The sequence below is a fragment of the Anabas testudineus genome, chromosome 21 (genome assembly GCF_900324465.2).
Source record: "Anabas testudineus chromosome 21, fAnaTes1.2, whole genome shotgun sequence".
NCBI lineage: Eukaryota > Metazoa > Chordata > Actinopteri > Anabantiformes > Anabantidae > Anabas > Anabas testudineus.
Window position 1 is genome coordinate 14,176,304 of NC_046629.1, and position 13,416 is coordinate 14,189,719.

The window sequence follows — 13,416 nt, forward strand, 5'->3', positions numbered from 1 at the left end:
AATTACTACATTTCCACAACAGTGTTGGGAAACAAATACTATGCATATTGAAATGCATTCAACGGATATTGTGACCATAACCGCTTTGATCGTCCCAAGAGACAAAATCATTTGTTACATCTCAAGATGAAATCCAATATATCGTAGTACTTATTAACATTAGATTAAAAACATTGAGCCTGGTGAATGTCAAATAAATGTCACACACAGTTGGTCCAGGTCGAAGGACGCACACAAAATTACAACAATGATCTCCGCTGAGCTCTCTCCGAGCATATCGCTCTAATAAATCAGATTATGAGCTAAAATCCAGTTCACCTCAATCTGTTCACCACACAGTTGGGTTACATTACAGAATATTGAAAGCTATGAGATGAGTTCAAAATGTATTGTTTTCGAAGGTCATTGTCACCAGATGGTATTTTTTTTAAGAAGTCCTACTTTGTCTAACAATGTTCTTAACAAAAAAACTAAAGAATTAACTTAATTTCCCACCATTTCCATCCTGAAATGTAGAAACAAATAACATTAAACTACCACTTTTCAAAACAGGAATTGCTTGTATGAATCCTAATCTCTGCTCGTACAGTTTAAATAACCATCCATCCCCTTATGGGGCAAAATGGTCACAACCTTATTTATAAAAGATATGCCGATATTACATCTTTCCACACTGCTACTGGAGAAAGGAGACTGAAGCAGCTGCCACAGAAGAACCATAATCCAGGAGCCACTTCCCACTATTGCACCTATACTGAGTCACAGCACAGCACAGCCCACGGATGATGCTGCCAACAGAGGTGGAAGAGGTGACTGGAGGGACTCGTCTCCCTGTGAGTGTGTCCTCCTCTGAGTCAGACAGGGATGCAGCCGCAGCCTCTCCATGTGAGACTGTGTCTGGGCTGGCTCTCTCAGATGACACATTCAACCTACAAACACTCAGCATTTTAAAAGGCGGATTCTCTGCCACAAATTAAAACTAGCAAAGAGGCTTGGTGGGGCATTCAAGTTCCCACTGCAGCTGCATCCTGTGGACATGGGACATATCGACGGCTGAGAAAGCATCATCATCATCATCACACACACACACACACACACACTGCACAGTACAAACAAAGAGCAGCTTTTGCTAAGACAAAAAGTGACAAACACTTTAAAGAAGCTGGAATTCAACTCATTAAAAAAAAAAAAAAAAAAAAAAACGGAAGCCAGGCGGGGTCGGAAACGCGCACAGCAAATCACAACAAAGACCCGTCGCCGTCCCAGTAACATACAGGACTCTAACAGAAGACAGAGGGGATAAAAGAAGAATTTAAGTGAGGACAAACCTACCTCTAAAAAGAATGTGTCCATGTTAACCAGCGTCCGACCTCTCGGCCCTTTGTAGTCTGACTTCAGGGTACCACAGCTGAAGAGGAGAGGACGCTCAACTCCCAGAGGACTCCCATCCGCACCGAGGACACTGTCAAAAGTGCTTTTTTCCCCCTCCTCCTCTTCCTCCTCCTTCTTCCTCCTCGTCCCTTTTTCTTCAAAACACCGCCACCAGTCAGAAACGAGGCATTTTTACTGGGGCTATTTTTCGGACTACGTGTGTTAGACTACTTGTTGTCTGTCCCGAGCAGCCGCCGCGGTGCTGTGCCGTGCTGCTGCCGTCCAGTCGTTTCAATGAAGCCGGCACATTATGCAGGAAGGAGGAGCCCGCAGGGTGGAGGACCTCCCCATCAGCACACGCCCTCTTCGTGTGCATGTTTCACTGAGGGTCCCAAATGATTTTAAAAGGAAGTGCACATTCCCCCCTGTGTTGTTCAGCAGCACACGTTTGATTTCTTTTTAATTTAAGGCAGGATTGAGTGTACAAAAGGAGGACTTCACCCCTGGTTATCCACCACTGTAGCCTATCTGTACTACTAAACATGAATCCTAATTTTTGACTTCCTCCTTTGTGAAAAAAATAAACTGGGAAGGAAGAGGAAGAGGCAGATCAGGGGGGGCCAGTTGGATTTATTTTAGTCAGAGTGTTTACTGAGTGATCTGGCCCTGATGACGTGCAGTCTGGCGTGTGTGTTTTTAAAAAATGTTTTCTACATATTTTTTTTGTTTGTTTATGTACTTCATATTCTTGCTTGCATCTTGTAACGTCAACATTGCTTGCATCGTTGCATTTCATTTGTTGTATTTCAATTTGATCCATGCAGGAAATGAGTTATACATTTACTGATGAAGTCCTGCTCTAATTACCACATAGTAATATTTGCATTATTGTTAAAGTGCAACCCGGCCAAGTAAACAGCATAAGATACATCAGTACATTCTCTTTATTGTACGTGTTTCTGATTCACGCTGCCTTGAATTTTTCCTGGTTATACAATCATTTCCAGTGATCAAAAGGAAAGGCACAAGTCTTTTCAATCCGTGACCTCGTGCCAGCGATCAGTCATCGGTCATGGCCTGTGGATATCAGAGGACAGGCAGACACAAGTTAATCCATATATACTATTGTCATGCAAGAGATCCATAGTGGAAAATTGTGTTCTCTGTTATGCAATCGGTGTTGACTGTAGCTAACAGAGTTATATCGCAGAAGGTTTTACAGAAATTCATTAAGGAATTTTGTTTAGCTATACTGAAACTGAAATTAAAATAACTCACTGTTATTTTAAAGCACTTTCACTTATGTTTTGTCTCATGGTTAAACACAACAAGGACGTCCACTTGTCGCACAATCTGTGACAGACTTACAGTAACATGATGTGGTAACATAGCAATAATACAACCACAAAGTGAAACTGTACAATATATACCTGCATCACAGCATATGTGGTTATTCCCCCAGGGATTAATAAAGGTTTTTTTAATCTTGAGTCATCCATAGGTAAAAGGAATGGTTACAACTTCTTTGTAACTATGCTATTGAAAACATTTGGCCCAAACACATGCGCAGTTGTGCAGAATATGTAATAGTTCTGACCTTTGTACTTGAAAAGTCTGAATCATTTCCCAGTTGATTTGCCCTTAATCTTAAAATCAGGCTCAGATACCAGCTCCGACTGAAAGTAGCCAAGGTGACATGCTGAGCATTGCACCGACTAATCGCTACGGATAACACATTTGCCAAAATGAAACAATAGTGAAAGAACTGCTCTTTGAGTAAGTGATCAGCCCCTCAATGCAGAACTGTGGCAAGTTGGCAGGCGGAGAGTAGATTTTGTGTCAGAGCAAAGCCTTCTTTAACTCTACCTGAGAGGACAAAGAGAACAAGAACAATACAACCATTTGGCCACCAAGATCCCCTGAGGCAGTGGGGGAAGGGATGAGGATGGTGAGGTTGTTGTTTTTTGCAATGAGGTGCTTTGAGCCCTTGAGGAAAACAACTTTGCAGGTGTGCTATAGGTAGTGCAGTCTATTCTTGCACCCAGGTTTGCGCAGTATTCAACAACAGTGCAGGATGAACACTGTTAAGGATGAAAACATCCCCACTTTGCTCTACCAAACATGGTGGTGGATGTGTTTCTACAAGCTAAACAACCTTCAATGATTGCTATAAAAGCCATTCTCCACTCACAGTCTGACAAATTATTAAACTTTTCACTGTAATAACGAGGGAAGCCTCGGGGGATGTTTGGGAGATTATCGCTCCTTTGCCACAAGAAGATGTGACAGACGAACAAGGACAAACATAAAGAGCAGCCCCCCCCCCCTCCACCCACCCAAGTCAGAAAGTCAAAGTCTTTGAAAAGGAGTCTTAAAAATGACAACACCATCACAGGCTGAGAGGAAATCCCGCTGTTGGCCAGACAGCCTATCCAAAGCCAGAGAGGCAATATAATAAGTAACTGTCTGATAAGCAGATGAGAAAGGTGCCATGGGAACACATAATGAGGTGTGTTCAGAGTAGAGCACCGTTATCAGTCCTTCATATCGGTGAAATTTGCAAGAATCACAATAAAGGACCAATTTATAGAGAATGTGGTTGTTGGTAGTAGTACCCGCGCTAGCAGCAAATGGGTTTCATGCACTCGTACATATCCACTGTACAGTCTTTGCCTCCACGTCCTGCTCTTACAGCATGTTGTTCATTTGTGGAAACAACAGAAAACTCCAGAAGTGATGTGGTCAACAGACACGGCCAGACCTCAGGCGCTGGATATACTGACTTTGTTACATGAAACTCTGATGAAGCGAGAAAATAGAGCATGATATGTGATGAAACATGCGTTTACGTAGACAGAGAGTCTGTGATGACCCTCACAGACCCCCCCCCCAACTAGCAGACAAGACCTCAGGCAATGTTATGTCATTGAAGTCAGGTGAAGGACCCTTTTATAGCCTTGTGGCAAATAATGGATACATTTGTCTTGGCCATGAGCCAACCAGATCATGATAATCACTTAACTGGAGGAGTTGTGATTATGTAAAGGGCATTCATCCATGTAGGCTATTATCGCCTGAACCCTGAGCGCTCTCTAAACAACAAGCAGAAACACCGATCCGCCCACCCGTCATATGATTAAAAATATCTGCTTTTTCAATATTCATTCTCTAAGTCAGTGGCAACAAGGTCAAAACCTAGTGAAGATACTGACAATCCAGTCATGTCGTCAGAGTAATGATGTGAAGACTCTTATTGGTAAATATCACTAATGAAATTAATGTGGCCTGTCCGCGCTCAACTTTCAGGAAGGGTCAGGGGAGCCGTGGATTATTGGACACACCCTTGGAAGAAAACCAACAGGGAGGGAGAGTGGGTCGGACGGGGGGGTGAAACTGATTGAATCTGATGTGGGTTATCTGAGATGGATGGCAACGGGGTGAGCAGCAAACATGAACACTGAGGTAAAAAAAGAACATTGAACAATATGATCGGGCAAAGGTGACCGAACCTTTATTGGATCACTCTTGCAGGCAGCATTAAATTAATGTGTAAATATAGTCGATGACAAATCCTGGTGTCACATTTATTAAATTATGTGGCTGATCCTGGAACATCACAGAGCCTACATTGAAAGCATTACTCACACCTATGTCAACTATATCGCTGCCGTTTTACAATAGAGGGCATAAGGTGATGGGACAAAAATATTTTTAAGTGCTTTTTTCAGGGGATTCAATTATTGGGTTGTTTTTGTTTCTCATTTTTCCATCTAAATCAGGGAAAAAACACAATCAGACATTTCATAGAATAAAAAAAAAGCTACAAATAATTTGAGAAAGCTTTTGAATTCAATGTCTCTGTTGGTTTAATGAGTCCGAACAGCAGAATTTCACAACCAGAAATTCAAGACACGCTTACACCCCAACTGCATAGCATACCCTCCTCGAAGCTGAAGAACGATGGCCAGCTCATACACTTCCCATGCTCCCCCGCACCGTCAACCCCCTATTTGTTTATAAAGCTTCATATTTCCGTGGTCCCACAGTAAAATAGTTTTCTATCTATCTGCTGCTATCTGTTGCTTTAAGTAAGGAGAAAAAAATCTGCCGAGCACGCAGGCAGCTGCTGAGATAAATTAGTCATAAAATGCAAACATGCCAGGGATTTTGCCCTGTTAGTGGTATGTTTTTGTTTATTGTTTGGTTTCTCAGAACATTTTTCTCTCGATGTTCAGAGTAGTAGCCTGTGTGAGCCCAGCGGTGACTCAGTGGCCACTCAGAGCCTGAGAAAACAGAGAGGGTACATTCCTCGTGGTATTCTGAAATGAAGAATCCTCCTGAGAATTTGGTTGTACTGTCTCATACTGCTTGATTCAGCTTTGTGATTCACATCTCAGCATTTATCTTCACCTTAACTGGTACATTGCCAAGCGATGAGCCTGAGTTTGATCGTATTGGATACAAACAGTGCCACCAGTGACTGGCCTGCAAAATAATCTGTGGCACCATCCTGGTGTGTGTGGCACAATGTCGTGACCTTTGGTTTAAAGGCACTGCAGTGTTTTTGGTTAAAAGTTGAGCAGTACCCCTCATGACAAGGACCCAAGACAGGAAGTGTGAATCAGCTGAGTATGCCTCTAAAACCATCTGTAGCAAGTCAACTCAACTGCATCTCAGGCAACTAAATACACCTGCTTCCACCAGAAACAACCAAGAGGAAATCAACTTTGGGCGGGGTGGGACAGAGAGGATGGTTCAATCTAATTACAGACTCTGGGGAGATGACTTCACAGAGCAACGCCTGACCCTAGGGTGACTGTTTTTTTTCACGTCAGGGTCAGGGGTCTGCAATGACTGCAGGAAGGTCTGCTGTGTGCTAATTAAAAGAATGACTACGACTTTGTAAGTCAAATAAAGAGTTTATAAAGTCAAGTGCAATGTGGTGAATGCATCCTGATCCCATCCGATACTATCTGTGAGTACAGTAATGGAGTTAAACAGCCTCTCTGGTGTTTGTGCTGGTCCACGTCACTTCCGTCATACTTTCAGTCTGGCTATAGTGCTTTGGTAAGTGGTGTTGTCTTCAATGCATTAGTCACTGGGATTTTTTTGTGGTTTGAACATTCATTTTCTACAAGCTCAGGGGCTTTAAAGATGGGACTCTGACAAGCTCTCCTCAGCCACTATCATGCTCATAACTAAATTACAAGCCCATGTATGTCGTTACTCCTCTAATTCCCAGTGCAATAAACTGTGTTTGACAGTGGACTAATGAGCAACAGAGTCAGGGCATTTGTCCAATCTGCAGTTGAGATCAGTTGCCATTAGCAATTGTGAGCTTCCGAGTCTTCTTAACGTGGAGACGGAAGAATAAAGAGGTCATTCTGGAAACTAAATTGTGTTATAGAAAATGGGGATGAAACTGGGGAAAAAACACCGTAAAAGCCTAAATGTGTAACACAATGACCGGCGAGCTGTCAGATGTTGACCCATTATTAACCCAAATTACTAATAATTAAGGATTAACTGATTGGATTTTGCATGACAGACAGAGGAAAACGGTTGTTCCCATTACACGCAACATCAGCTACTTCGCTCCTACTTAAAGAGCTGTCTGTAACCTTAATGTTGAACACAGCAGTGGCAAATGTGTCCTGGAAGCTAATAACTTTCCCAGGTGACAATACTACTGCATGTAGCAGACAATCAAGACTAGTTCAGTCGCTGATAAAATTTTACGTATATATTAAAATATAACACACACACACACACAGTCATTTTATAAATAACACTGTCTTATTTTATACAGATTAAAATTAAATTCATAAGAAATGAAAAGAGATTAATTTCATACATTTGCAGGGCTCTCCGCACAATTTGGTTCTCTTAAGGTATTGAAGTGCCATCTAGTGTCCTTAGCTTGTACACGCTCAATTATCATTGGAAAACTGTCTGTCAATGTAAACTATTAAGTATTGTTACACCACCATTACAGTCTCATCACAAAGTGTAGTGCTGTTTTTAGGGACCTGATTTCAAAAGTCCACATTTATCTACAAGATCATCATTAAAACCTCGAGCAAACATGAGAAACTCAAGTCATCGTCATTCAAAAAGCAAAGACAGACAGAGGAGAGCCACGTACTGCTACAGCTGGGATAAAGCAAACTATTCCTGAACTGGCTGCTTTGTTTTCTTGCTTTGCCAAGCATAATGGGAACGGCACTCAGCCTACACAATGCATACAATGTCAGCATATGGTGAAAGCAGTGTACCGTGTGGGTGTGTTTTCCTTACTCTGTCCACTTTTACATTAATTCATTTTACCATTATTGACTTTGAGGATGATCTCTGTGCTGACACTGTGGAGACACCTGTTTTGAACAGTTTGTGGACCGTTGTAGACATTTGGTAGACCACTCTTTACATTATGGTTGTATTCTATGTATTTCATGAAGTTGACAGTTTTAGCCCTAACAGTGACATCCTGTGGTCAAACACTAAGCACAATAAAACTAAATATTTTGGTCTTATTTCCAAATGGACTGATTATTATATTGGCATACATGCATTTCCTTCAGCATATGCTTCGTACTGTATTTATGTAATTGCAGTGTTCCTGTTAAAATTATTAATCACATGAAATGCACACTATTAAACATATGACACAAAACAATAATAAGCGGACAATCTGCAGTTTGATATAAAAACGTAACAACGCCATAACTAAGCAAGAAAGTACAGGCTCTGCTTCCACTTTGGCAAGAAATACTCCTTTGTGTGATTAGATATCTTCCTCTTATGTCTGCAAACTTTTTTTTTTCTTCTTTTTTTTTAATTAATTAATACATTTTTTTGGAAGAGCAAGTTTATCAAAGCTAGAATTAGAAAGACATTTTAAAATAGGGAAGGTAAAGGGAAGTAATATAATAATATAAAATAAAATGCGAGTTGAAAATCGGTGAACTCGCCCTTTAAATTACTAATACGGAACTTGGTGGAGTTTAGGACCCTGCAGACGACCAGTGGCGATCATGTGATGAAGCTGCAGAGGGCAGGATGTTGATGATTATGTTGCTCCACTAGTTTACAAACAACTTAACCAACAAGACATGGAGCCATCCTACTAGTATGAAGAGAATCTAATCCAAAATAAAAAAGTGTGGGGAAGAAGGCGGCGGACATGGCTGCTGTCTTACTGCTGGTTGCAGTGAATCTTGCCTGTTTATCTGTCTGTGGACATGTGGTAAGAAAACTACAAAAAAGTTGACTTCTTTTACAAATAGAGAGAGATAGTCACCTGATCAGTCACAGGTCTGTGGTTCCTCTTCAGTTTTCTGCCACTTAGAATAGGATAAATTCTCCATTTTAACCAGATTTATAAATTCTGCTGACATGCTATAACAACATCTGTCCATATAATGAAGCCTGTTCAATACACAGAGGCTCAGTTGCTTTGCACTGCCGTCTCTTGCAGGTCTCTGGAGAAAGGTCTTTCTCTGTAGACTACAAAAACGACTGTTTTCTGAAAGATGGAAAACCTTTTCAGTACATCTCAGGAAGCATCCACTACTCCAGGATCCCACGTTACTACTGGAAGGACCGGCTTCTTAAGATGTACATGACCGGACTCAACGCCATCCAAGTGTAAGCTGACCACATGCATACTGTGATACATATTTCCCTGTCAGTCTTGCTCTTTTATTACATTTCTCTGAAAGATTGACTGCCTCCACACAGATATGTGCCCTGGAACTTCCACGAAGCCGTACAGGGCATCTACAACTTCACCGGCGACAGAGATTTGGAGCATTTTTTGGATCTGGCCAATCAGACAGGTCTGCTGGTCATCCTGCGTCCAGGACCATACATCTGTGCAGAATGGGAAATGGTGATAAATTAAACTGAAAAGTAACAACATTCAAAGAAATCAAATCAAAGTGTGCACAGTTCAATCTGTGAATTTCCCACGGATGTGTTTATTTAATGAGAAAAGGACTAACTGACTGATCATATCTTAACTTGGGTTGGGTATTAGTCACCTTTCTAAAGAATTACAAACACCTTCTTCCTGTGCTGATCTGTGCTCCTTTCGGTTATGTGGGTTTCACTGTGCATATGCTCCTTGTTTTCAGGGTGGATTACCAGCGTGGCTGCTTCAGAAACCAAACATCAGACTTCGCTCTGCTGACACAGGTAGAACATGCACCTATTAGTCTTTTTCCTAATTCAATATGCACCTTATTTGTTGTCTTGTGCTCCAGATTATGTGCAGGCAGTCAGCAACTGGCTTGCTGTTCTCCTCCCTAAACTGAAGCCTTGGCTTTATAGCAACGGGGGAAACATCATTACTGTCCAGGTAGAGACCTGAGAGGGTTATTTTTAATAAACTAACATATATTCATAACATAATTCATAATTCAATATGTTATATTGATGCTAGTTTGAATTAATCATCCCCTTTAACTGTAGGTGGAGAATGAATACGGAAGCTACTATGCTTGCGACTACAACTACATGCGTCACCTGCGAACTCTGTTTCGCTTCTTTCTCGGCGAGGACACCGTCCTGTTCACCACTGATGGAAACACAGATAGAGAAATGATGTGTGGGACTCTGGAAGGACTATATGCCACAATAGACTTTGGCACAGGTGTGTTTAGGTGATAGCAATATCTACTTTTCTAAAATGATTCATCGAGGAAAAAAAAAAAGCAGCTTCTTCCTTGTTTTTTCTTTCTCCTTACAGACACAAACATAACAGACGCCTTCAACCGGCAAAGAAGGTTTGAACCTCGGGGGCCTCTGGTTAGTTACATCAACTCTTGTAATTATTTACATGTCGTGATTACTGAAGCATCAAACCAAAAGCATGATAGAAGAATTGTTTAAATCCCTCGACAGGTGAACTCGGAGTTCTACACTGGCTGGCTGGACCACTGGGGAGATCAACATGCTGTGGTTGATGCTCAGAAGGTCAGCAGAGTGTTGGGAGAAATGCTAACCATGGGGGCCAACGTCAACATGTATGTCTGCCCTAAACCCTCAATTCTTCTCTCTATACAGATTTAGTTAAGGGGTATGGGTCATGTATTTTACTTACTGTCAACAAATCCTATAAAAAGGGCAACACCAGCAATGCATTAGTCCTTCGTGAATTTTACTCACAAATAAGTTTTGTTTCATTTTTTTAAAAGCGTTAAATAAAAGGCAGGTGGTCTCTTGTCATTTTTAGCAAACTGTATTAAACATGAGGAAATATGTTAAGTTATTTTCAAGCGTGGATTAAGACACATTGGTGAGCCTCAAATTCCCCCTGTAATTGTTATGTCTAAAATGCAGTGGCAATGCACGTGTTCATCGTAACAACATATCACCAAGTGCAGCTTTGCGGCTCACTAATGGGTTTTTAAATCATTCCTGAACAGTTATGGCAGTCAGCGGCACAGTGGAGTAATAAGTGGAGGCTGTGGCTGCACAGACAGTACCTACCAGCAGAATCAATTTAATGTTTTCCCTCAAATAATCCACTTTATCCGTCTCTTCTTCTCCTTAGGTACATGTTTGAAGGGGGTACGAACTTTGGCTACTGGAATGGTAAAGCAATTGGATTTCACCATCATTATGTCAGTGTTGGATCATCTCCCTGCTCACGTGAATTAGATAGGATATAAAAGCTCAGCATGTGGCGCTGCTTGTCTCTCAAAGGTGCTGATCATGACAGTAGATTCCGCTCAGTAGTGACTAGTTATGATTACGACGCCCCGCTGTCTGAGGCTGGAGATCCCACAGAGAAGCTGTTGGACATCAGAGATGTCATTAAGCAGGTAGCACTGATTGAACTGCCACCCACCAAGGTTGTTGTCCTGATTATATTTGTATATACAGTATGTCTAGAGACATGACTATATTAATTGCTGTTTCTCTACAGTTTAGAGATGTTCCTTCTGGACCCATGCCACCTGCAACTCCCAAGTTTGCCTATGGCTTTGTGACTTTGAGTAAAGTAAATATAAAAACGTCACTAATGACATAATGTATGTTTTTAAATGTTTACAAAAGGAGGCTAATAATAAGGATTTTTACAGGCTGGCAACATCAGCGGTCTGTTGAACATCCTCTCACCTCCGGGGCCGGTCAAATCTCAGTATCCTCTGACGTTTGAAGAGATAAAACAGGTACGGGGTTCAAAAGAGGGACTAATGTTGTGGTGACAATAAACCTCTTGAAACATGGAGAACTTCTGGACTGTTGTGTCTGCAACCTGTCATGTCTATTGTGTTCAGTACTATGGATACATGCTGTATCAGACCACGCTGCCCTGGGACCTCTCGGAGCCCACACCACTTATCTCTCCAATGAATGGGGTTCATGACCGTGCATATGTGTCCGTCAATGGGGTAGGCCTCTACAGTGAACTTCAGTTGTATAGCCAATCGCATGTCCTGGTCATGTATGGGGAAAACACACATTGCCGGTTCATGTTATGCCATGTTGTGACAATTCAAATTCAGATTTAGTTGTCTTTTTTAATGTCCATACTCATGATAAGGACATTGTGTCTATGTGAACAGGCTTTTCAGGGTCTGTTGGAGAGAGACACAGTGCTGGTGATGAACATCAGTGGACAGAAGGGAGATACTGTAGACATCCTCGTTGAGAACATGGGCAGGGTTAACTTTGGCAGCAAGATCAATGATTACAAGGCAAGAGAAACATGTCCGGTCTTGTAAAGAGTACATCATCTTTTTATGCAATTGTTTTTTGCTGATTGTCTTGTTTAACATTACACATACGGTGTGGCTGTGTAAAAACGGTCAATATTTTCTAGTCATCTTGTTTTTCTCTTACCGACAATCCAGTAAATAGACAAAGCCCTACATCCTCACCTGTACAGTACTTATATAGTATAGTCTCTATAAAGTGACGTAATTCTTCATATTGTTTATTTAGTGTAAATACTCTACAGCCTTTAAAGGGGATCTATGATGTCCAGACGATACACTTACTAGGGACAGTTACTAATAGAATTTATAAAAATATAAATCATTAAAGCTTGAAAGTGATACAAATGGAGATTCATCCTATTTAATAGCTACTGTGAGTAAAACCTACAAACACACACACATCACAAGTGCTAGATGGTAAAGAGCATGTGCACTGCAGGGACTCGTGAGCAACCTGATCCTGGGTAAAGATGTTCTGACTGACTGGAAGATCTATCCTTTGGACATCGATGGAGCCATCACTCGTGGATGGCCTCAATCAAACAGTCGACAGTCCTTTCCCGCCTTTTGGACAGAATCTACAGTTGGACCGGCCTTCTACTCGGGGACATTACAGCCCAACGGCCTGGCTTGGGACACTTTTCTCAAGCTCAATGAATGGACAAAGGTAATATTGATTCTTTGTCCCCTCATGGTTAAAGTATGTGTAGTCTTTCTAATGGTAAAATTTTTGTCCCTTTCAGGGTCAGGTTTGGATCAATGGTGTGAACCTAGGACGATACTGGCCAGCCAGGGGCCCTCAGCAGACCCTTTATGTCCCAGGACCCTTGCTTAGCTCCACCCAACCCAACAATATCACAGTGCTGGAGCTGGAGAAAGCACCAGCCCACTTACGGATTCTCTTTATGGACCGACCTCAACTCAGTGGCGCTGCTGGAAAGTCTTGACAGAGCAGTTTTTTTTTTTTCTTCTCAACATTCATCATGAGAAATACTGTCCCAAATGCTGCACAAAACTATCATTACAAGGTTTGAAAGAGAGCAAGACCACTTACACAAGAGAACATTGCTCAGAAGAATGATGTGTTGTTCCACATTATTTCTGTGGCAACACAATTTTTAACCACTTCAGATTTTTAGTCTTTCATATGAAGCCAACTGTCAACACATCAGCTTCACAGTCATACAGAGGTCCAGTGATGATTTTGTCTCAGTTTTATATGAAATAAATAACATCCATGTTTTATTGCTTTTGATTTTGTTCCTTTTTCGTAACGCTGGCACTGAATAAAGTATACATATCACTGTATAGTATCTAT

The 13,416-nt window shown here is 41.4% G+C and overlaps 2 protein-coding genes across 2 annotated transcripts in view; one reads left to right on the forward strand and one right to left on the reverse strand.

The window, feature by feature from the left end:
* myo10l3 (myosin X, like 3) overlaps positions 1–1,561 on the reverse strand; it is a 45,304-nt gene extending 43,743 nt beyond the window's left edge. Inside the window, exon 1 of the mRNA XM_026376313.1 lies at positions 1,333–1,561. Coding sequence (XP_026232098.1) covers positions 1,333–1,353 — 21 coding nt within the window. The 5' untranslated portion in view covers positions 1,354–1,561. The remainder of the gene's footprint in view (positions 1–1,332) is intronic.
* Positions 1,562–8,417: 6,856 nt separating this feature from the next.
* glb1l (galactosidase, beta 1-like) lies at positions 8,418–13,341 on the forward strand. Its single transcript, XM_026376391.1, has 16 exons — positions 8,418–8,617; positions 8,849–9,018; positions 9,112–9,262; positions 9,507–9,567; positions 9,636–9,730; positions 9,844–10,024; positions 10,121–10,179; positions 10,276–10,397; positions 10,928–10,968; positions 11,080–11,198; positions 11,303–11,377; positions 11,460–11,549; positions 11,658–11,771; positions 11,946–12,077; positions 12,538–12,765; positions 12,842–13,341. The coding sequence occupies exons 1-16, from the start codon at positions 8,555–8,557 to the stop codon at positions 13,043–13,045; spliced, it is 1,905 nt and encodes a 634-aa protein (XP_026232176.1). The 5' UTR covers positions 8,418–8,554; the 3' UTR covers positions 13,046–13,341.
* The last annotated feature ends 75 nt before the right edge of the window (positions 13,342–13,416 follow it).